General features: G+C 42.1%; 1 protein-coding gene across 1 annotated transcript in view; it reads right to left on the minus strand.

Moving 5' to 3' along the window:
- Positions 1 to 22961, minus strand: part of faf1 (Fas (TNFRSF6) associated factor 1) — a 60532-nt gene that overhangs the window by 19308 nt on the left and 18263 nt on the right. The window contains exons 8-13 of the mRNA XM_083969956.1: positions 18149 to 18235; positions 9125 to 9220; positions 8865 to 8988; positions 8695 to 8758; positions 8499 to 8580; positions 2341 to 2495 (exon numbers count right to left, since the gene is read on the minus strand). Coding sequence (XP_083826082.1) covers positions 2341 to 2495; positions 8499 to 8580; positions 8695 to 8758; positions 8865 to 8988; positions 9125 to 9220; positions 18149 to 18235 — 608 coding nt within the window. The remainder of the gene's footprint in view (positions 1 to 2340; positions 2496 to 8498; positions 8581 to 8694; positions 8759 to 8864; positions 8989 to 9124; positions 9221 to 18148; positions 18236 to 22961) is intronic.

The following is a 22961-nucleotide window of genomic DNA, read 5'->3' on the forward strand; positions in this document are numbered from 1 at the left end:
TTACACTGACATCCAATCAGTGGAACTACATTTATGCATAATTAATCATTTAACTGGGAGGCCTGTGAGAATACAGAGAGCAAAGCAACAGGCACATTCCAATAGCAGCAGGTTCATCAAACACACGCAGTCAGGATACCTTTCTAACAGCCTGCACGATTGGTGCCAATCACCAGTCACTTTGGATCAACCAGAGAGCGTGAGAATGCAGAGAGGCAGCGTATGTGTGAGTGAGAGAGTGCGCACATGTGCATGCATGCGTTAGCAGCAAAGCTGTGACTAGCTGTGTGTGATGAAAAGCTCCAGATGTTGCCTGCTTTTTAATGTGCAATAAAAAGGCTCAGCTGGGGCAAAAAGCAAAGGAGGCCAATGGGAGAGAAAGGAGAGTGGAATGAAGAAGGAGGGAATTTCCTTAAAAGAAATAATGGAGGGGTGAGGTCAAGGTGCGAGTCTTTCTTAAATAGCTCCTTCCAGAGGGCAGGCTTAACTCTCGAGGTTCTGGGGACAGGGAGAGAGGTGAGGTAGTGGGATAAAGAGAAGGAACATAAAGAAAAACTGGGAAAGAGATGAGGAGAATGAAAAGATGTAGCAGAGATGTGGGAGGAAGTGGGAGGGAACTGAGCTTGTCATTGGCACAATGTTATGAGGAAAACCAATCAAACCCTCAGCAGGTCTGCATTTACCCCTACTTGTCCACAGGCAAACACTTAAACCTGCAGGGATCTGGTTGTCTGTGACACATTGCAGGTCAGATTTGTTTTTCTAATTAGTGTCATGTATTTTCTACAAAATCTAAAATTAAAAAAAATCTAGTGTGAGTTGTCCACTGTAGTAGTGGGACGTGTAATAAACTAGTGCTAGACAGACCTGTCAATTACCAACACACACTGTTGGAGCTCCACTAGGCCATCTGAGCATAAATGGAGAGATAGAGATGTTTGGACTCCAAGGGAGTCCTTCATCTCCCACTGACCCCGTATTCAGACAGCTTAGTCAAGATTGCCCAATCAGGGGCCTCACCATGCAAACACAACGCCTTTTGTTAGCATGCAACCTCCAAGCTTCAAAAAGAGAATGAAATTGAAGAGAGAATGGGAGGACAGAGATGCAGGGTGTGAGCAATGGAGTAAGAGCTGAATGCCGGCAATTAAGGACATGTCCACATTAATGCGAATAGATGTGAAAACGCTGTTTATGTGTCAAACGGACTTCTGTCCACACTAGCAATTTTAGATCATTTTGTAAAAGCTTCCTATAAACTGAAGTGGCAAAACAAAGATCTCATCTCAAGTCTTTGAAGCTCAAGATTTTCTGCCTCTGAAATTGAAAAAACAATTCCACGAGTATGCAGCAGGATGGGGCAAGGTACTAATGAATACATTGACCTTCTCTATGAGAACCATTAAAAACAAAGACACTGGCATACATAGCAGCATGTTCCAGAGTAACAGGGTTCTTCTGCATACAACCAAGCTGCTCTCCTCCTGAAATACATCTGATATCCCCTCTATTAGATACACGTCAGTATTTATGCAACAGCCCACTCCTCCAGACAATAAGTCTGGCATAAATAAAACATAAGGATTAGGCATGCCGTCAGGGCTTAGAGGTTCGATTATTGCTCTACTAAACTTTGCATCAAGGAAAAGGAAATATTATTATACACAGTTTGATTGTGGTTTCTGAATCTCTGTGAGGGTCAGATAATTAATTCAATGTTTAAAGAGAAATAGTTTCATTTCAAACAACCTGGGTCAAATCATTCTGGCTATCATTTCAATTGGATATTAACACAGTTTTCTCTCTAGCTCCATTATGAGACTCAGAGGGCTGAGAAAACCCCTACATTCAACTTTACAAGATAATTCATGTGTTTGATTTGATTACTGAATTAGACAGGTTTAAAACAGTTCTGATAAAGAAATCATAAATCTATTATGTTAAGACTGCATCTCATGTTCCTATCGTCAGCAAAACAAAAAACTGCCTAACGCCTGATAGTAATAATAATGATAACAATAACAACAACAGGAAAACTAATTAAGTCACATACTTATCACTATTATTTTCTGATTGGCACAGTATCAACAAAACTTCATAGTAGTAGTTTATGGCAAAGGTATTGCTATTATTGTGTGTCCATGTGTTACTGAAGCTGAAGTTGTGTCTTAATTCATGCCATAGCTGCAATACTGGGTAAAGATGGCACAATTCAGAGTTCAGAGAAGAATATACAACACGACATAACTGAAAAATTCCAAAGCCACACAAGCAACGGGTCTGAACCTGAACAAAATAAAAACAAATTGCACATCCCTCTGGCTGACTTTGGTTCTGTACCTGGCTTTGTTAGCTTCTTTAGTGACGTCCCAGGCCCATGTGATGAAGTTCTGGCTCAGGTAAGAGACAATGGAGTCAGCACACATCATTTGGGAGCAGAAGACGTTGCTGAGGACACTGTCGTCGTTGTGGAGGTAGATGGCCAGCAGCTTTCTCTGTGGAGTCGATGAAGAGTTGTGTGAGTATACTGTGCCATCGTACGGACATTTTTCACAACAGACTGGTTTTATTTGGAGGTGACTTTGTGTTCAAGCAAACAACATAATAAAAGGTATAGTTTGCTGCTAACAGATGAGTATGTCGTTTTCTAAGCCTTTGGAGAAGAGATGTATTTAGATTGCTCTCTTATAAATTGCAAGATTACAATATTGATGGCAAGCTTATACACAGAGGTCCCAAAAAATAATTAATTGTTAAAAGTATAATCTTTGCTTGAAATGAAAACATCCATCCTCCCTGCTCTGACTTGATCTGTGTAGGGTGAGATCTCCAACCCACGCGCCAGTGTCTCATTAGCGGGGAGATATTTTCACATTATGTGATCATAAAATGACATGAGGGACCACGGGGTGCAGAGGCAGCATGACTTCTACAGACCATGGCGAGGCCACAACTGGCAAAAAAGCAAATACCACGCAAAATCAAATGCAGAGCGGTGTAAATAAAACTTCTCTTGGAGGCGACGAAGATATGGAGAAAACACAACAGACAAATCACTCTATTTATTTTACACCAAATGCCAGCAGCCTGTTCAGGTTAGTAGCGGCAGGGCCAGACAATATTGACGAAGCTCCAAATCCAAGGATATTGACACCATCATATAAGCCCGGCAGATTCTCCCTACTGACAATCTAATTAAAAAACAAACACAGCCACAAACATAAAAGGTTCCAGGGGACAGTGTTGGAAATAATGCTCTCTAAATTACATGTCACTTCTCTTACTATAAAAGAGCAAATAAGAAAAAACTCTCTCAGTCTCTGCTTAGTTCATTTTTAACCATGGCTGCAAAGGGGGAGTCAGGGGGTCCGTTTCTCAGGAGCAGAAATCTAGGCTACGTACGCCAAAAAGCAAAAAATCTACACAGGGCGTAAAATGTGAAGAGAAGTGAAAGAAGAAGTTGTGCTATACTGTGGCCTGTGTAGAATAGGAATGGGAGAGCACTGCTGTGTTTGCTCAACGATTAGTGCTTTAGAATAATCTCCACGGCTACTAGTGAGAAGGAGCTGGGGACTCATTCATTGGGCCGATTCAACGGCCTGAAAAGATTAAACACTCATGCTGAGAAGACAAGCAAATTCAGTCTTGAGAGAGGAATGAGTGTGAGGGGAGGGAGAGTTTTACAACATGGAGAAAAAAAAAAAAAAAAAAAAAACCTGATACACACTCAAACGCTGATGTCCCAACACACATGCACACATGCACAAATCTCACTGCGGTCGCCATAAGTGAAGGACTCACACTCGCACACATGCATGCTCAATTAGAGCAAGTGTAAAGATTAATCAAAGTGGGCATTTTGGCCAACTGAACTCCTTCATCTTCCTTAAACTGTCCATGCCCCTCTCTTCCCTCTCCACTTTCAAGTCGGATCTTTTGTATTGCCTGTCTTAGCAGGGAGGAGCAAATCCCTCAGTTCAGCTAAATTACTAGGTCCAACCTGAGCTAGATAGTGACCCCATAGCCCTTCCTCACACCTGTTCACCTAAATCTAAGCTCGCTTTGTGTGTGTGTGTGTGTGTGTGTGTGTGTGTGTGTGTGTGTGTGTGTGTGTGTGTGTGTGTGTGTGTGTGTGTGTGTGTGTGTGTGTGTGTGTGTGTGTGTGTGTGTGAGAAAGAGAGTAAAGATTTCACACAGCTGAACAGTGTACACATTGAGTGAGCTTGAGCCTCTGACTATATAATCAATGCTGCTCTTTCATTGGAAAGAGATATGCCTTGTGTGAAGAGTTTGAGTCATCCCCACTTAAGAAAAAAAATGATTTACAAATTTACAACATTACGGCAATATTTTTCCAGTGAAACAAAAAACTCATTGTGTTGAAGTGAATATTTGGTCCCTATTTTGGATTCTTAAATTGATTCCTGTTCTCTATTCTGAATGTAACATGTCGAGGAATCACAGCAGAGCTCTGTGTAATGAACAAATGTTATTAAAAATAAAATAAACGGAGAACATTCAAGGTCTGGGTATAGCTTACTGAAACACCGATAGCAACAGTGTGATATGTAAGCCTGGCAGGTAAATATTATTATTAAAAACAATAACTTTAATTTAATTTCGTTTGTCTAGAGGAGCCGGAGCCTTTCTCAACTTACTTTAGGAAAAAAATCCTGCTGAAACAACACAGTTCTAATAACACTTGCTCCTTTACTTCAAGTATGAATCAAAGCTGTCACATTAACAGAGAGAGCACACACAATGTTACTCCATTCCATTCTTTAACGTGTTTTAAGAGACAGTCCATGATGAACCATTCAAGTACTAAAAAACTACTACTGCATTAAGCCCATGAACTGATTCCAGTGGATGATAATATAGATGCACAATTGTCAGACATTAATGTACTATACAGTACACACACACACACACACACACACACACACACACACACACACACACACACACACACACACACACACACACACACACACACACACACACACACACACACACACACACACACACACACACACACACACACACACACACACACACACACACACAGTACAATATAAAGAGAAAGAAAAAATATATATCTTTCTATGATGAAAAAAATATGCTCTCTGAGGGTGAGCAAAAAAAAAAAAAAGACTTTTATGACAGTGAATTAAATCACATTTTTCATGCAGGCAGGCTTGATGAATTAGAGGCTGCGTCTAAAATAACTCCAAATTCATTTATTTGCTTTTACTTTAACATATCTACTTTAGAGTACCAACAAACTTTTTTTTTTTTTTTTTTTTTTTTTTACAGCAAATGAAAAACTAAAACAGTGTGTCCACTGCACAAACACTGCTTATCACTAAAAATCCCACAATGCAACTAAACTAATCCCCCCTCACAAGCTCTGTGTGTCACTCCAAATGAAGTCACATTGACAGCTGTGGAGGGCACTCTGCATTCAAGGAAAAGCTCATATTAATAGAACCAAGATCCTAGATTATATCGTTTCTCATATTGCAATAACTATTGTACAACTGATACATCCAAGTCCCATGTAACCTTTTCTGAGTGTTAAACAATATTTTCTGTAATTGTCATGCAGTAGAAATATGAAACACTGGTCCAAACAGATGAACAATATATACATGTGACATTGTTATATTTAAATAAATAAATAAAATAAATTGAGGATACATTTTCATGAGACTGAGATGAGATTTGTTCATCACATCACAAAAAGGTGTTAAATCACATGTGCAGTATGTTAAACAGGACCAGATCATACCAAGATACAGAGTGAAAGCAGCACAGAGCAGCCCAGATAGCGATTGTTCTACAGATGGCAGGCCCAGTCTGGAAAAGCAAATACTTCAAAATGAAGAGCTCAAATGTCTGATCCAATGACCTCGCACACACAGTGGGAAAACACATTTAGATCGATGACCAACCACACGGGAGGTTCTCTACAAGCTGTTGAAAACACATTAACTCTTGGACAATTTTTCTTCCGAAGGTGTGATATTCAGCCTTGAATTAAATGCTTATGGCCAAGTAGAAATCTTTTGGCTATGCAAATCTACTAGTGGTTGGTGAGGTAGGATGTCATATATTCATACTTTAGAGTAGTTTCCTGCGTTTCCACTCTACTCTAGTCCATTTATTCATGCATGGCAGCAATGCTGTCAGGTGCAGTCGATAACTTCCGAGAGTGTTTCTTGTGATCTGCAGCCAGGGATCTGATAGATATATGGACATCCATATGTCATTTGCCATTCTGATTCACTGCTGCTCTTTTCTCTCGATCCGCAGGGCTATTGCTGGGGTTTAAAGCGGATACTTGGCAGTGATAAATCCCTCAAGTCCCCTCTCAAGCAAGGCTATGAATTTTGATGTGTCTTTGTGTGTGGCAGACAGGAGAGAGGAGTCGAGAGCGAAAGAGAGCGGGGTTAGAGTGATTAACCACTGCGTTGATGGGGATTTAGTGAAGATCGTGGTTAGTGATGGGTGGCCTATCCCCCTGTACGCTCTGACTAACCACTGATCCCCCAGAGGGTTCAGCTCAGCTCAGCTCAGCTCTGCAGCCCAAAGCATTTTCATTAAGGATGGATTGAGTCAATCTCAACAGTCCCCCAACACACACCTTCAGAAACACTTCATCAAATGTAGTGTTTTGCTTAGTGATTAGCCTCTCCCAGGCTTTGAGAGAGTGAGACTGATTCCTGTGTTTATAAACCCACCGAGTAGCCCTTCCGTCAAATCTGCCCTATTCCAATATCCCCTTAATGAAGGAGGCTTTTTTTCCACGATGAGGACACAAAAACTCGATTCCCTTTCAAATGGAAGCAAAGAGCAAAGATGAGATGTCTCGATGGATGGGAGGAGGGACGGTGTAATCGTGCACATATGCTACTGTGTAATGAAACCGTCAAAAGCAGCGTGTTTTGGCCTGTCGTCTAAGGATGCTTGTGACAAAACAGGACAAACACAGAACAGATCAAATAGCTTCTGTTTTCATGCAAAATTCTTCGCACATATTTCAGCTTCCCTAAAGCCAGTCTAACCACGGCACAGTTGGCAGGCTAAATCAAGCTCACCCAGAATAAAACAAAATACAGTGAAAATGAATACTATTTCGCCCCTGAGCTGTGTAGAGCTCAGTGGTACAGTACAGAGTGTGTGAACACCAGGGAGACATCGGCCATATTGTGCTGGCTTAGTAGAGGAGATCAGCTGGGAAGCAGGCGAGACGCCAAGCTTCTCTTTAGATTTTTTCCATCATTGTTTGTTTCACACTCTCTGCATCCCTTTACCCCGTGCTGCAACCTCTCCTGCTTTTACTCCTCTCCTTCTCCGAGCTCAGTGTCTTCCTCCAACTTTGTCTTTTTTGCACCCTCCTCCCCCGTCAGACCATGTTATCTGCATCGTGGCCCTACTCTCATCCACTCCACCCTCCCTCCCTCTCTGCGTGCCTGGTGATCTGAACCCCCCTAACATCTTGCTGTGTCCTCACAGTCTAATAAGGCTGTAATCCACACAAGCTGTCAGTTGATACAAGCATCCTTAAAAGGACAAAAGCTGAAAAACAAGGGGGGAAAGTGGACAGCTAAAAATAAAGCCTCAGCTGTCAGGGTGAAAATTTGATGAGGGTTTTGATGAAATGATATCAATGTGGCTATAAAGCCGTCTCCACACAGCAAGACACGAGGGGTAGACAAATAACAGTAAATGCTGCATGCAAAAGGATTTCTACTCTGAACGGAATACATTATCACTGCCAACATAGCACATCTACAGTACAACAACTTGTGACAACTTTGGCTTCTTCTTGTTCTAAAGCAAGGTTATTTAAGGTTACACACAGGTAAGATGTAGCAGCTTTTAATCAACCCAGCAAACACTGTTCATGTAAATCATATACCTGTTGCTAAAATGTACCTTATCTCTCCACCAGATCAGTTTGTATGTGTTTAGCAAGGTACCGAATTCTTATTAACAGCCTGTCTTTGTACGTGTGTTTACACAGTGCCTTTGTTAAACTAATAACTAATCAGCCTGAGGACCAGAAGAACCATTTTACAGCTAATCGTGGCCTGGAAAAGAGCAAACGAGGCATACACAGAAACTTGTTATAACACTGACCACTGTGTTTTAAATTCCCACCAGCTCAGTTATGAGAATAAAGATTATGAGAAACACAGTATCTCCCCTGACAGATAGAGAATGGATAATATCCTGTTCAGTCTGTGTTTCTTCTCCATGTTGTCTTGAGCAAAGAAAACTGCAACGACTAGACTACACGAGGCAGGAGTGACATCAGTGTTAAAAGACAATCCAACACTGGTAGGATCAAAACCTCGTATCTTACGCAGACAGTCTAATTTTTTTTGTATTTTAGATAAAAAGAGACAAAGAAAAATCTGACACTGTGACTTATTTCAGTATCTCAGTATGTTTTTTTCCGTGAAACCTAAGCAGTCTGAGTTCGTACTTACATCTCTGGCTTTGCCATAGAAGGCCTCTTGAGATGCTGCCTCCAAAGACCCAATGAAGAACATTGGGTGGGTCTCTCCATACCTACAAACACAGTAATAGCAAAGAGCACACAAACACCAGACAAACAGTTAATAAACAGATTGTTGCATTCCAGTCTTTTGAATTACTATGAGAAGTGTCTGATGCATAGCTCACCTTGAAGAAAATTCGGCAGTAAAGTGCAGTAAGGCATCAGCTTCGTTCTCACTATTCTCTGGCACTGGAGAAAGACAGAAAATACTGCATGGTAAAGCTATGTCTTATAGCTGGAGTTACAATTATGAGCTCATAATCTTATATCATTGAGCTGATCCACTGGCACATACTCATAGGTGCTTTCCGACAGGTTGAGGCGCCCATTCCAAACATCTCTGAATCGTCCACACCAAACTCTGACGCATCTTCAAAATCATCCCCCTCACTGTCACTGATCATATGGACATCTGCACACTGCAAACACAATTTATTCATTATTAATATCTGGATTTACTTCAAGAAAAGCACATTGTTACTGTTCTTTTTGGGCATGGATACACAAAGCCCAGTGGGAAAAATAATGCACAAAGACTTTATGTATAATATGAACCTCTTCTGTGGGCTCCTGGGCATTGGCTGGTGAGGACCTCCGACAAACACTGAGGTGATGGCAAGGATAGGTGATCCCAGAGACAGCTAGTGTCATCTATAAACAAGAAACATAAGAAAATGTGTTAACAAGTTTAGTCAAACGCAACAAATTGAGTATGATACTATGAGTAAATGGCACAATCCTAAGCTCAAACTTAAAGTTGACTGCAAATTCATTGCAGTTGTTACCTCTGACCAGTCAATACCAAAAACTGACCTCTAATAATTAGACAAAGCAAAGCTCACAACTCCCTTAAGTCATGTGTATTACCGGCGTCTCCCCCAAACACTTTGGATGACTAATTTAGGACTAGATTACCATTATGAGACACTTTATAATTTCTGAACAAAGACTCCCTCATCTCTCTAAACAGGGGGAGACCTCGATGAGGTATTTGTGCACCTGCAGTAGCCGTTAGTGTGATGGTGGTTTGCAGTAAGAGAACACCTGATTAATGAGCTCTCCAAATCCAAAGCCAGGACTGAAAATGTCAGCATTCAGCAGGGACTCATTACAGCTCGTGTCTCCTAGCTTAGATCCTCAGGGACATCAACAATAGAAGCAAGGCTGTTGCAGGATGTGGTGTGAAACTCAAGATACCTCACTTTTCAAAAGCGCTGTGCCAGATTTTAGATTGATTTCTATCATATAACAATGTGGAGCCACTGTACAGCACCAAAACAATAGTGGCCTGTAAAAGTAGGACTGGTAAACGTGTCACCGTGACTTATAGCCTGAATTCACTGATACTTGTCACAGTAATGCAACAATATATTCATTCATGTCCTAATTGTTAGGAGCGACGCAGCAAGCCCAGATGCAAATACTTTTCTGGGAGAATGAACTTCTAAACAACGGGACAGAGGCAGAGCGAGCAGGGAGTGATAAGAGACAGAGAAGCTGCTCGTCCCCTGCAGAGGTCCTGTGATCTGCTCTATTGTCAGGGGCCACGACACACAAAGAGCAGCTGGACGTGGTTGAATCAAGAGACGATTACATGCAACGGCAATTGAGTCTGAAAAGGGTTACACAGACTGCATGGAGTTTCTCTCTCTGTCTCTCCTAATATAGACTGGTTCGTCTCCTTGGCCTCAGCTTTTTTAACAGGAGCAAACAGTGTAACCGCTAGACCTTGACACCAACATGGACTTACTTGTGAATGCTGCGGTGTGGCACTGATAAGAATCTAAATATCTAAAAAAAAAAAAAAAACAAGTCTTTTATAATTCTATCCTTTCAGACTACCTTATCTTTTCAGTGTTAAAGAAGTAAGTAAGCTGCAGTCAAAGGCCAAAACATTTGCACAGTTGTGGCTAAGATGAATGCATCTGTCAATTTCTGCTGCACTTAAGGTGTGTATGTGTGTTACACCACTATGGACTATGATACAAATCAATCAACAGGACTAATTCATGGTAATAATGAAGGTTTATGATTTTTGCATCAGTATGATGGACTATCTTAATATATCTGGTATTTATTTTGCAATATTATCCAAAACCAGACATCCCTGTCAGTATTTTGTGTCTATAAACAGTTTCTTAGTTGATTTTTCTGGAGAAAAAAAAGAGCGCACGTTACACACACATATGTAAATATTAAAAGCCATAATGTGACATGTATGATGCCCTGAGACTGTAATTGTTGAAAGAAAAATTAATTTAAAATGTAAAAAAACTATGCATTACCTCCCTTTTCTACACACACTCACTATCGTAGATCAAATGTGAAACTGCATTTACCGTTTAGAGTTGGTCCTAAACTGAGATAATGAATTATCCCAAGGAAAAGAACAAACATTTTCAATTTTATGAAAAAAAGGGCTTCCAAGGGGACATACTGAAACTGGTTATAATATTGACCACAGTTTCCTAAATTCCCAGCAGCTCAGTAACCAAGGACAAGACATATGAGAAAAGCAGTATCTCCCCTGAAAGTTCAAGAATGAATAATATCCTGATGAGTATTCCTCGTCCATGTTGTCTTAAGCAAAGAAAACTCCCAAAAAAGCCCTAGACTGACATGCACTGTTGAAATTACACAAACCAAGAATGACATCACTGCTAAAGAGACAAGCCAACAGTGCCTCACATCTCACTCACGGTGAAGATTAAATGTGTTGGAAATAAACCCAAAAAAGACAAATATGACTTTTGTTTCTCATTGAATTAAAACTGTTCCTATCAGATGCTGTGACAGAGGTGTGCACACAGATTATAGTAGAAACAGATAATGTTTCTTGTGTATTACCACTTTGTACCATGTGCGCTCTTGACCATGAGAATTAAGTGTCACAGTAAGGGCAGCTCGGTGTCCCGGGAACACCTACGAAGAACACTCAACTGAATTGGCTTCTTTCTGCTCATGTAACTTAACTCTAACTAATTTAGAACTCTGGTGCCGTGTTATTCATATCGCTCTGGAAAATTTTACAAAGTAAAGGAACAAAAACATCTTTCCGCTGACAGTAAAAATAAAACTAGATAGCGATCGTTTTTCAACAAGAGACAAAATGGTCTTTGACGACATGATGCATTATCAGCGTTGAAGGTTGAATTAGCTTTGAGAGAAAGTTGTAGATGTTCAGCCAAAGACGTGAATGGACGTCTGAGCCTTAAGGATGTGAAGCAATGGCCCCAAGCAAATTCTGCCTCCTCTCAACTGAGTGGCAATCAAACGTGAGAATCTTAACGGCGGCTGCAGAGAAGATCCCCATAAACCTTCTACCCATTTTACTCACAATAAGAGGCTTTCGTTTGAGGGCCTAATAAGTGTATAAATAAAGTTGATCACTTCCCCTGTCAAAGACGGCATGGAGGGTTTGGGCTGACATGGATTCAAGGAGGGGAGGTGAAAAGGGGAAAAAAAATGGAGTTGAGTGCCTCTCAATCCCCTTCCTCACTTTGACCTGATGGCTTCTCTCGATGTTGAGGTACACAAGTGCAGCTTGGCGGCTCAGTGGTAAAACGTGGAAACAAGGCTGAAGCGCCGCAGGGCACGGGGGGTGGGGGGGGCGAGGTTAACCCCCCCAAATGACCCTCTCCCACATCTCCACACAAAGGAACTGGCTCTTCTTTTTTGGATTCTTTTAATTAACACTTGCATTGAGGTTCGAAGCATTCAGGGGCCGATACAGGGAAAGAATTTTCTCTCTCCCTTAACCCCCCCCCCTTCTTTGCCTCTCCCCTTCAACCCTTTCTTCCCTTCTCTACCCTTCTTTTTCTCCCTTTCCCTCCCTTCATTCTTTCTGTGTTTCATTTTTTCTTTTCTATTGTAGGCAGTGTTTGGATTAGGTGTCTGGCTGTGAGTGTGAGATAATTACTACTGACAGCTGCACTGACGGCAATCACAACCACACTACCACCTTACTCCACTTTCTCTTTGATGGAGCAAGGGAGGAACGGTGAGAGACGAGGGGGGAAAATGAGACCGTACAGGGAAAGGAAATAGATAGAGGAAGACATATGGACGAGAAATAGTGAATTCATGAGAAAGAGAAAGACTTGAAGAGGGAAATGCAAACCTAAAAGGCCATGCCCACCCTGCCCTGAACACCTGTTGGTTTACTTATTCATGCTACTTTGAGCTTTGCCATAGATGTCACTCTCCTAATTAGTGGCTGGGGTCCTGTACAGTGTGTTTAAGAGAGTGGGTTTAAAAATACGGAAGGAGTAAATAAATAGGAGTTGAATCTGTGGGATGCTTCATAGTGGATGCAGTGATGCTATATCTTCTCTGTGGGAGGGTGCAACACATTTTATTGCAATGGAAGCTTCAAAGACAGCACATAAAATGTTAGAAAATGAGACAGACAGACTAACTCAGCGCTGAATGTCACCTGAAGGCAGCCAGTTACAAAAGGGAGCGGGGGGGGGCTCTGCCAGAGCTTACCGCTGAGCCTTGTTGCTACGGAAACCACCAGCCCCCACACCCCAACACCCCCAGCCCAATAAACCCTCAGCTCCACAGGCCCCTGTCAGGTAGAAGAGGATTCCATTAATGCCAGCTGGGAAATGGTGGGAGGTGTTGGCCTATAAGGCAAGGTACCTCTCTGAGGCTCCGCAGCATTAATACATTAGCAAACACCATGAAACACTGCATAAATGTCAGCAATTACTGACTAGAAGGAAGGGTGGGCGAAGAGATGAGGGGATGTGATAAGGATGTCCCACTGGCTGTCAATCACTCCAACAGGTGTGCAGAACAGACTGCCAATCAAAACAGCTCCAATGAGATGAAGCCTGTCTGGGAACTCTCCGCGCCGTATTGTTTAGGCGAGGGGCTAGAAGAGGAGAGGGAGACGGAGGAGGTAGAGGAAGAGCATCAATCAGCGTCTTTCGCACAGAACAGGAAGTTAACGTCCTGTTGGCCTCTTAAATCAACTGTTGCCAAGACCTCTGTCATCATCTTCAGCACTGCTCAGGACAGCTTTGCCAAACCCACAAGAATCAGGAGGAATATGAATGCAGAGCAAGACGATGGTATTTGAGAATAATGCCAGAGTATCTGATTTAATCCACTTGGAGTGAAATTAATTCCATCAAGTTTTAACTATAGCAAAGTCCAACAAGTGTACTTCTCTCTGATGGAGGACTTTTCCAGTAGCCTACTATCATGACTGTTGTGATGCAGTAAACCCAAAGAAAAGGAAAAGTAGTGCCAAAACAAACAAACAAACACACAAAAACAGTGTGCTTCCCCACATGATCTTGGCTAGTCTAGTAAATAGAACAAACTGTCTTCTGATTAATTTGAGGAAAGCAATAAAATTACAGAATGTGGAAATCTGAAACGCTGACTTATGAGGGACAGGTGGACTTTCATGTGTGTTTTAGATAAACATTACACCTGCATCACACAGTATACTTAGCAAGCAAGAAAGGAAAACTTAGCTCAAACTGGAACAATGTGATTTGCTAACCACAGCAACATTTGTATTTCAAGCTACTGAAGATAAAAAAACAAAAAATGGTACTAATGTTTCTACAGTGTGATTTATCAATGCTTTGTGTTCTTCGTGTTTACTAAGAAAAATTCAAATTAATCCATACCCTGGTCAACACAACCTGCCCGCTAGAAATGAGCAACACCTTCCATTGCTACTGCTTCAACTCCACTTTGCGCGACTTCTTTTCACATTCAAACTGCCTTAGTTTAACACCACATACAATAACACAGTAGGCCCTGCTCTCAATAAACTGTTGTGTTGTCCACTGCTATTTGAGTATTATCCATCCTGATCTAGTTTCAGCTCTCTAAGGCCTTGAATAATTCAGAGCACAATAAACAATGACACACATTGAGTGGACTGTAGCAGGGAGGGTGACGCAACACATAAGTACTAGTTTCCCCGAAAGGTGAGAATGTCTTTATTTACAAACTAATTTCCTTTGCTCCAACAATGCGACAACTCAAATAACCTTCCTTAGACCACAAGAACAACTGTCAGAAGATCAACAACTATATCTTAGAAATGAACACAGAACAATCGGGTCTTACTAGAAACAACTGCGCTAACACTGTCACAATAAGCGCTGGGTTTTGTGGGAAAACTTTGACCTTCACCAAAAATTATGTCTTTAAAGTGTTTTTTTCTGGCAAAATCTTTATTTCTCCATTTGAACCACACATCAAACTCTGGAAATAAAAAATGAAACAGTATAATATTAACAAAACTAAGTATTGAGATTTGATGGACAGTTGGAGCCAGTATGTTCAGTAAGACAGGCGCATTTGCAAACACACAAATGCAAACATGCACACAGACATAAATGCAAGAAGAAGGCAAACACAATTTTATCACACACTTAAAGGCAAAGCAGAGTTAAGTAGTAATCGATTCCGCGGGAAGCGGGCTCGTGTGCAGAGCTAAACGTAATCTGGGGCCTCTGGCTGCCATGTTTATTGGTCCAAACCCGGGAGATGAGACTGGGCTAATGAGCTAGACACTAATACTGGCTCTCTACCCGCCTGCTAGGCCAGCCAAGCCCTGGGCTTTCTCTGTTAATACCTTCAGACGTTTCAATAAGAGAGCGGTGGCTAGAGCAGAGGCCATTATTACACTTCTGTCTCTGTGCTTTTTAATATCTCCTCATCCAGGAAACACAAACGCTGCAGATGTGTGTTAGCCAGGTGCCGACTCGCCCGCCTATGATTCCACAATGAGCCGAAACCTATTCATGATCCCTGGCCATCATATCCATTGCTACCTATGAGGACTGGCTGATAACCAGTCCAGATCACCAAGATAAAATCAGACTTATTGTACTTTTCTTCCGTTATCTTGACATTGGCTGGGCTTGAGACAGTGAAACTCAACAGTGAAAGAAAGCAACCCTGCATTACAGGGCTTTAATCGTTAGGTAGGTCCCATGTTTTTGTAAATTAAATATGTCAGAGTCCTTCAACTCAACTTACAAATGTATGAAATTAATACTTTGACATGATTTTTAATTTAATTTTTCATTGGTAACATTTACTCTCACTGAGCACTGAATTAGGAACACCATACTAATAGTGGTAGGGCCTCCCTCTGTCGTCTAATCTTAGTTCTTTGTGGCACAGACTCCACATGATGTTGGAAATGTCCCATTGTGATACTCCTCCACATTAACATGATGACATCTCATCATTTTTGCTGATTTGTCAATCTCCTGTTCTACCACACCCCAAAGGTTTCCTGTTGGATTCAGATCTGGTCACTGGGCAGGCCGCTGAAATTTACTGAACTAACTGTTGTGTTGTTGAGACTACTGTTGTTCTGTTACATTTTACATCATCAAATTGGAGGTAGCCATTGGAAAATGGTGGATTGTGGCCATGAAGGGATGCGCATGGTGAGCACCAATACTTGGATTGCAGCATTCAAACCAATTTTGATTGGGACGGATGGGACCAAAGTGTGACAAGAAAATACTCTCCATGATAAAGTAACAGCGTGAACTGCTGACACAAGGCAGGTTGGGTTAACTAATGGATTCATGCTGTTGATGCCAGATTCTGACCCTACCGTGTGCGCCACGGCAGAAATCCAGACTCATCAGACCAGGTGGATGTTTTTTCCAGTCTTAAACTGCCCAGTGTTGGCGAGCCTGTGCCCACTGCAACCTCAGATATCGTGGCTGACAGGAGTAGAACCAATGTGGCCTTCTGCTGTTGAAGCCCATCCACCTCAAAGTTTGACATATTTAGCTTTCTAAGCTTTCTTTTTTCGCTATTCTCCTCTAACACCTGTCATTAACAAGTTGTTTCTATCCACAGCAATGGCACTTACTGCATGCTTTTTTGTTTTTGGCACCATTATTAAAAATCATCATTAAAAACTCTAGAGACAGTTGTGTGTGGAAATCCATGATCAGCAGTTTCAGAAATACTCCAACCAGCCTGCCTGGCACCAACATTCATGTGTGTTTTTATGCATTGCACTGCTGCCACATGATTGGAGATGGGATAAATAACTGAGTATGCAGCTGGACATGTGTTTTTGAAATATTAATTCCTGAAAGTTATTAATTATTTAAGATTGTAACGGAAAAGACATTTTAAAGCGGAATGAGTTATTAAATATTGTTAGGCTTCATGATGTAATGATGTTTCCAATCATTAGTACAATAGAAAAAAAAAGTTCAAAGGTATTCAAGCAGAGGAAACAAAAAACAACTCATTTGATGATTGTTCTCTTTCCAGTTCAATCTACTCCAGCTGGACACAGAAACAACTTCAATTCAGTTTCTAAAAAATGCCAATGTTTGCTTTGTCCTCTGTTAATCTGAAGAGGAAAGTCATAAATCACACAAATTTCATTTTGTGGTTGCAAGATGGAAAATTGACTCATTTGATGCCATTATGAATGAGAACGTTCAATAAACATTAAGGTTAGTCAATGTACTACAATTCTGTCCAAATTTAATCCATTTTATTAAAGATTTTTGTTGTAATCCCCGGCTGTTTACTGATCACATACATGGATGTCTATAAAGATAATGCTAACCATGATACTGTTTGTGGTTAACGGGATTAATTGCCTGCTGTGAGATGGAATGGAACAAAATAAAGCAAACAATGTTGTGTGGTGAGAGGATACATAACCTCTTATCCTTTGCCCTTTCAAGCACATTACTGGTGCAATATATTTGCTTTCTCTGCTTGAAAGCTTTACTTTGATTCAAAAGGTATAATTACTGGTCACTGCAGTTTTTGAAGCATTGGTACTGGCTGACACATACGATAGACTGTATCCACCAAAACTTTGTATGGTAGAAATGGTCCATTGTTTTAACCACAAATGTGAACTGCCATCTAAGACATAAATAGAATATCTGTTGTCTAGTTGCTACAGTGATGCCAGTTTCGGCGTAGGACACAGATGACAACTTATGAAAAACAGAAACAAAGACATTATGAATACTCCTGACCAAACAGTAATCACATAAAAAAGGAAAACGTTAGCTAGGGGTTAACACAAGAATGTGTGCACAACAGCTCCTCAATGTTGCATGATAACCCATCCCAAACAATTAGCATGGGAACACATATGCTGTCAAAGAAGGGGTGAGACAAAAGGGGTCAGAGGTTCCTCAAGGTTCTGTATAAGGGCCGCTTCTGATCAGCTTGACTGTTTGCAGGGTGAATGGCTGGGAAGGGGGACCTCGGGACGGGAGAGGTCAGCGGGACTCAATGATGTGAGCTTTAATGTCCACAGATAGAGGACACAGGACGGGAACCATCTTTGACATCTTAATTAGCTTCAACATCTTACTTTCATGCTTCAGCATGGATGGCATGGATTACAGACACAGACTGAGAGTGTAGAACAGTTTACACTCCACTTTGCAACTCTTAAAATAATGTGATTTAATAATCCATAAATTGTGAATTTTAATCTCAAATGATTTGTAGTCATCTTTAACACCAAAATCTTGGATCAAAGAGCCAATGAGGGAAAAATCTTAATATCTGACGGTGTTTGTGTGTGCCTCTTACAGAGTCATCAGTTGCTGACGCAGGCCATCCTTCCCACTGTTGATGCCGGACTGGGATGTTGGTCAAGTCTGAAACGTTCCTCTTCACCTGCAAACAAAGAAAAGTTCAAATAACTAATGCATATTAAAAATACAGAAATCAGATTTGCACAACATCAGTTAAAAAAGAAATGTTAAAATAGAATCATAACTAGCTCAACACCAGCTCTCCACATGGAGTTTTTATTTACCATCCTGTCTGTAAAAGTAACTTCCTTAGCAGTATTATAATTGGAAAAAAAATCTTCATCAAAGTCCTCTTCATTCAGCAGAATGAGGAAAAACTAGGATGGAGGCAAAGAACTAAGGAGGAGATGAGACAAAAGGAGGGAGAAGGAGGAAAAAAATAAAAAAAACACAGCCAGTGTTATCAGCATTCTTCAGATGCCACGGCTAATGCCCAGCAACAACAGCCCCACGCTCTGAAATGAACAGTATTTCTCTTCTCCCATTCATGCGCAGTCGCTGTATCTGCATCATTTAATAACATTCCATGCTTTTAAACAGTTAGCAGCCAGCAACGCCTGTCCCACCGAGCGCCGCGTTACACCGTCCACTGGGTTGTTGGTTTAAAGCCCTAACGCCAGCCTGATGTGCGCCAGCCGAAGCTGATCAAAGCCCCGTCGGCGTCTGAGCGCTGGCGGCCGTGGATTTTAATGGATTTGTTCAGTAGAATTCTGCCATTCGGGCCCGCGGGGCTGGACACTGATGCTGAGAAAACTGCCTATTGTGCAACAAAGATCCCTCCACACACGGGTCAAATCCTGTCTTTGTAAAAAGCACTGAGGAGAGATGGATCCTTGGGCATATGCAGGGCTACTGATCATGGAGGTGGAAACTTAAAGAACGCTACAAACACAAAGTCAAAGCCAATGTCAAGCAAAGCAGGAAAGCAGCTGCAAAACACTGAACTATGATGACTGCGGGGGCAGGCTTCGCCATGGGCTCTTGCGCCTTAACACTCTAACATTACAACAATTTGTATCTGTATATGTACTTGTGTGGGTGTCTAAGAGGACAGGCAGACATTGGCCTGCTTCAAATGCTTATATTTAAATCAGAATTTATCCCTTCATCAAGGCAACAGTACATACTCCCTCCGAGTTATCAATCTCTCAAAGAAATGATATTTTATTTGTGCTGGGCCTGGCACAGCAAAGCAATCTGCAGTACAAACAAGCTCAGAAAAAAATAAAAGAACAATAATAAATGAGTGGCACAGTCCTTTGTCTTACTATCGTAAATCCCACATCACACTGCTCGGTGCCTATCCTTATGAAGAGAAGCTATGGCCAGGATAGCCAGCTGGGGTCAGAGCGGGTGGCCAGTGTTATTACAGAGTGTAATATCTATGTTTGACCAGCCGGACTACAGGGATTTGACTGACCGGCTGGCTGGCCGATGAATAGAGGGGAAAAGGGAGGAAAGGAGAGGCATAAACACTAGTAATGAAGAGGCAGCAGTCAGAGGTTAAAGCAGCATCAGAGAAACAACAAACTAACGCCCACCACAGAGAGAGTTAAGGTGAGAGGTGGACGAGGAGGAGGAGAAGAAGGAGGAGGAGGAGGAGGAGGAGGAGGAGGAGGAGGAGGAGGAGGAGAGCGGAGACAGACAGTAAAAGACACCTGGCAGAAGACAACTTGATCTCACCACAAAAAGAAAACACAGCTACACGGCAGGCTTGCCCACCTGAAACTACACCAGCAGAACCTGTCGACAGACATCGACAGTGGGCTTCTCTGGTCTTATGAAAAGTATAAAAAGCAATTATGAGAATCTAATGAAACCATATCAAAGAACAACGAGTGAGTTCCTTCTTACATCATATTGTAACTGAACGACAGGCTGACACGGTGCCTGGCCCTCGCTCCTCCAGGTAGACTCTATGCTGTGTAGACCCACGCTCCGAAGCCGTGCATGCGATGGCAACAGCAGCAACCAGAGAGATAGCAATACTGTCTAATGCTGCCCCCTGTCTGCCACAGCAGCTATCTTATTAATAAGTTAGACTGCAACAAATTAAAACAATTTTGTTTAATCTTTGAATCCAAGGGGAACAAATGAGATCACAAATTCCTACAAAGAATAACCAACTAAAATATGACCTAAGACAACAGAGTGCTGTTGCAAAGTCAATATATGACAATGGACTGTGCATCCTCAGAAGCAGACAGACTGGCAGCTCATGAAACATATTGATCAGCCTGACTTGTACATAAAAAGATAAAATGTAAAGGAAGTGTCTTTAACACAGCAGAGAAAGATATACATCAAAACAGCACTGTTGATTTGTGTGCTGCTGTTCGTGTTGAGATGAGGCAGGGGTGTACCAGCCAGTTATACACAACATTAGCTAGACTGGCTGTGGTGCTGAGCTGCTGGCAATATGCCTCACGGCAAAATTAATGATCCAATCATTGTAAATGCCAATTGCCTGTAATCCCTGGCTGGAAGCAAATCAAAGAGAAGGAAAGGTTCCGTTAAACAGTCACAAGCTCTCTCTCGCTCTCTTTCTCCGTCTCCCCTAGGCACCAGATGCCTTTCTTTCATTCCCTTTTCGATCCAGCCTTCTTTTTCTCAGCTCTGTAGCTCTGTCTGCATTTGGTTCCTATATGTCTCCCAGCTGCGGAGCAGAGATGGGGCCCAGGCCCAGCCCCGGGGGGCAGAAGAGGAGGGAAATCCCCAGGACAACTGGTCTGGTCACGGACAGCTCAGGACCCAGCAGCCATCCCTATTCTACCCTCTACTTCCCTGGCAAACATTTGCTCTCCAGCTTAGCTCAGAAGCTAGCCAGCAACTTACCCCCACACTCTTGTCTGGTAATGCCAATCACAGAGTCTACACAGCCCTGTGCTCTAGAGATGGAGAAGAAAGAAGGTAGAGAGGGGACACTGGGAGAGAAAGATGGAGAATGAAGGAATAGAAAGGGAGGGGCAAGGGCAGTTCCCTGAGAGCCACAAGGCAAAGCCAGAGCCTTTGGCAAAGACAAACAAGAAGACAGGACTCTATCCCTATTGATATGCACAAGCAGGGACCATCGGCTAGTCTTCATCTAAGACAAAAGAGAGAATGGGAAGAGAAAGGTGCTCTGTAGTGGAGTCCATATGTGACTGTGAGTGGACACAGTATGCGGAGAAAGGGGAGTCAGGCAGGCTGAATATGGTGTTACTTCTTTGTTGCGTTCTTAAGTCTTGTTATGAGAACAGAAATACACGACGCCCCTCCTGTTTGTGTCTTATTATTGTTTTTATTGCAGATTTTCTCATTCTCAACTCCTCGTCTTTATTCTGAACATCACGTGTTATTCCAAAGCAACATCACTGAGTTTACCCTCACCTGTGATGATTATAGTTTCACCTGTAGATTAACACACAGGCTACCAAACCACCTGAACCAGACCCTAAATGGTGAATACACATGCTTTAATGATATATTATTTCCTAACCCATTACAGTAATAAAGAAGGAAAGAAGCCTGTTCCCCAGCCAAAGAGTAAATATATAAAGAGCATGGCCAACATGGGGCAAACAGAGTCCAGATCTTTGCAGGTTAAAGTTCTGGGCCTCATTTTCACTGCGGGGGGCCTTGAGATGCCTAAAGACAAGCAGGCGTAAGGAAAAGACCACGGCATGGAGGCCTGTTTAAGCCCACATTGTCCCCTCTCTATCCCCTATGGCCTCTTACAGCACCCCCACCAAGCCAACAGTCCTTTGCCTCCTTTCTGTGTCCATGGTTCCACCCTCCCACACCACAGGAACCCCTCCCCAGTGTTTGTAATCCCAGCAGAAACACTTAAGGTTCACAGTGGGTGCTCATCAAAACCATCTGCCTGAGAAGAGAGTGAGAGAGAAAGAGAGAGATGACGGAGGGAGGAGAAAAAGTTAAGAGTGAGGGAGGAGAGGCAGAAAACCAGGGAGGCAAACCGCCTCCTCCAGTTCAGATGTTGGATGTACTAATCTGTTCAATTAGCACCATTACAAGCCCGGCTAGTAGCCTCATTATTATTAGTGTAATCTTCACCTACACTGCCAAGAGAAGAATAGCACCTTTTACTTGGATCTTACTCATCAATCAAAGGAATGGAAAAACTAAAGACTGATATTTCCAATCCACATATAATATTTGGAGCTAATGGTGACTACTTAATTTACATGTGAGCTAAAATCATGAGTGGCTCTTAGCTCTGTCCTAGCTGATCAGTCTTTAGGGAGCTGACTTCCTCTCACCTGTGACAGCAGGCTACCTGCTGTGAATAATATATGACACCTGCTCAGGTCTCCCTCTGCAAAGTGCAGGGGTGGGGGGAGTACAGCAGGATCGTACAGGCCGGTAACACCCATATGTGTGTGTGTGTGTGTGTGTGTGTGTGTGTAGGGGAGTGTTCACATGAGCCCAAACATACAGACATGCCTACTCATCTACATAGGCAAGCAAGCACACATATATTTTCCCGCTCTTCGGCCTTTAATCCATTTGCAGCTTTGATAGTAATACCTGAAGGACAGAGGGGTGTATTGCCTTCACACTGGCTCCAGTATGAGTAACTATAAATGTTTCATAGGTTGCCAAATCTACTGTTTAGTTTCAGATGAAGAAAAAGAGTGGACTCTGTCTCTTTCCATTGCTCCTGCATGCCTAGATCAAACAATGTTCAGTCATTTAAACCGGCTCCTGGACTGCTGAGAGAGAGGGAGAAAGACGCAGTGTAGGAGGAGTGGGGAAGAAAATGAGGGGGTTGTACAGCTGTGAGAGTAATTATGTGCTCGGAAATGTGA

The sequence above is a fragment of the Trachurus trachurus genome (assembly GCF_905171665.1).
Source record: "Trachurus trachurus genome assembly, chromosome: 4".
NCBI lineage: Eukaryota > Metazoa > Chordata > Actinopteri > Carangiformes > Carangidae > Trachurus > Trachurus trachurus.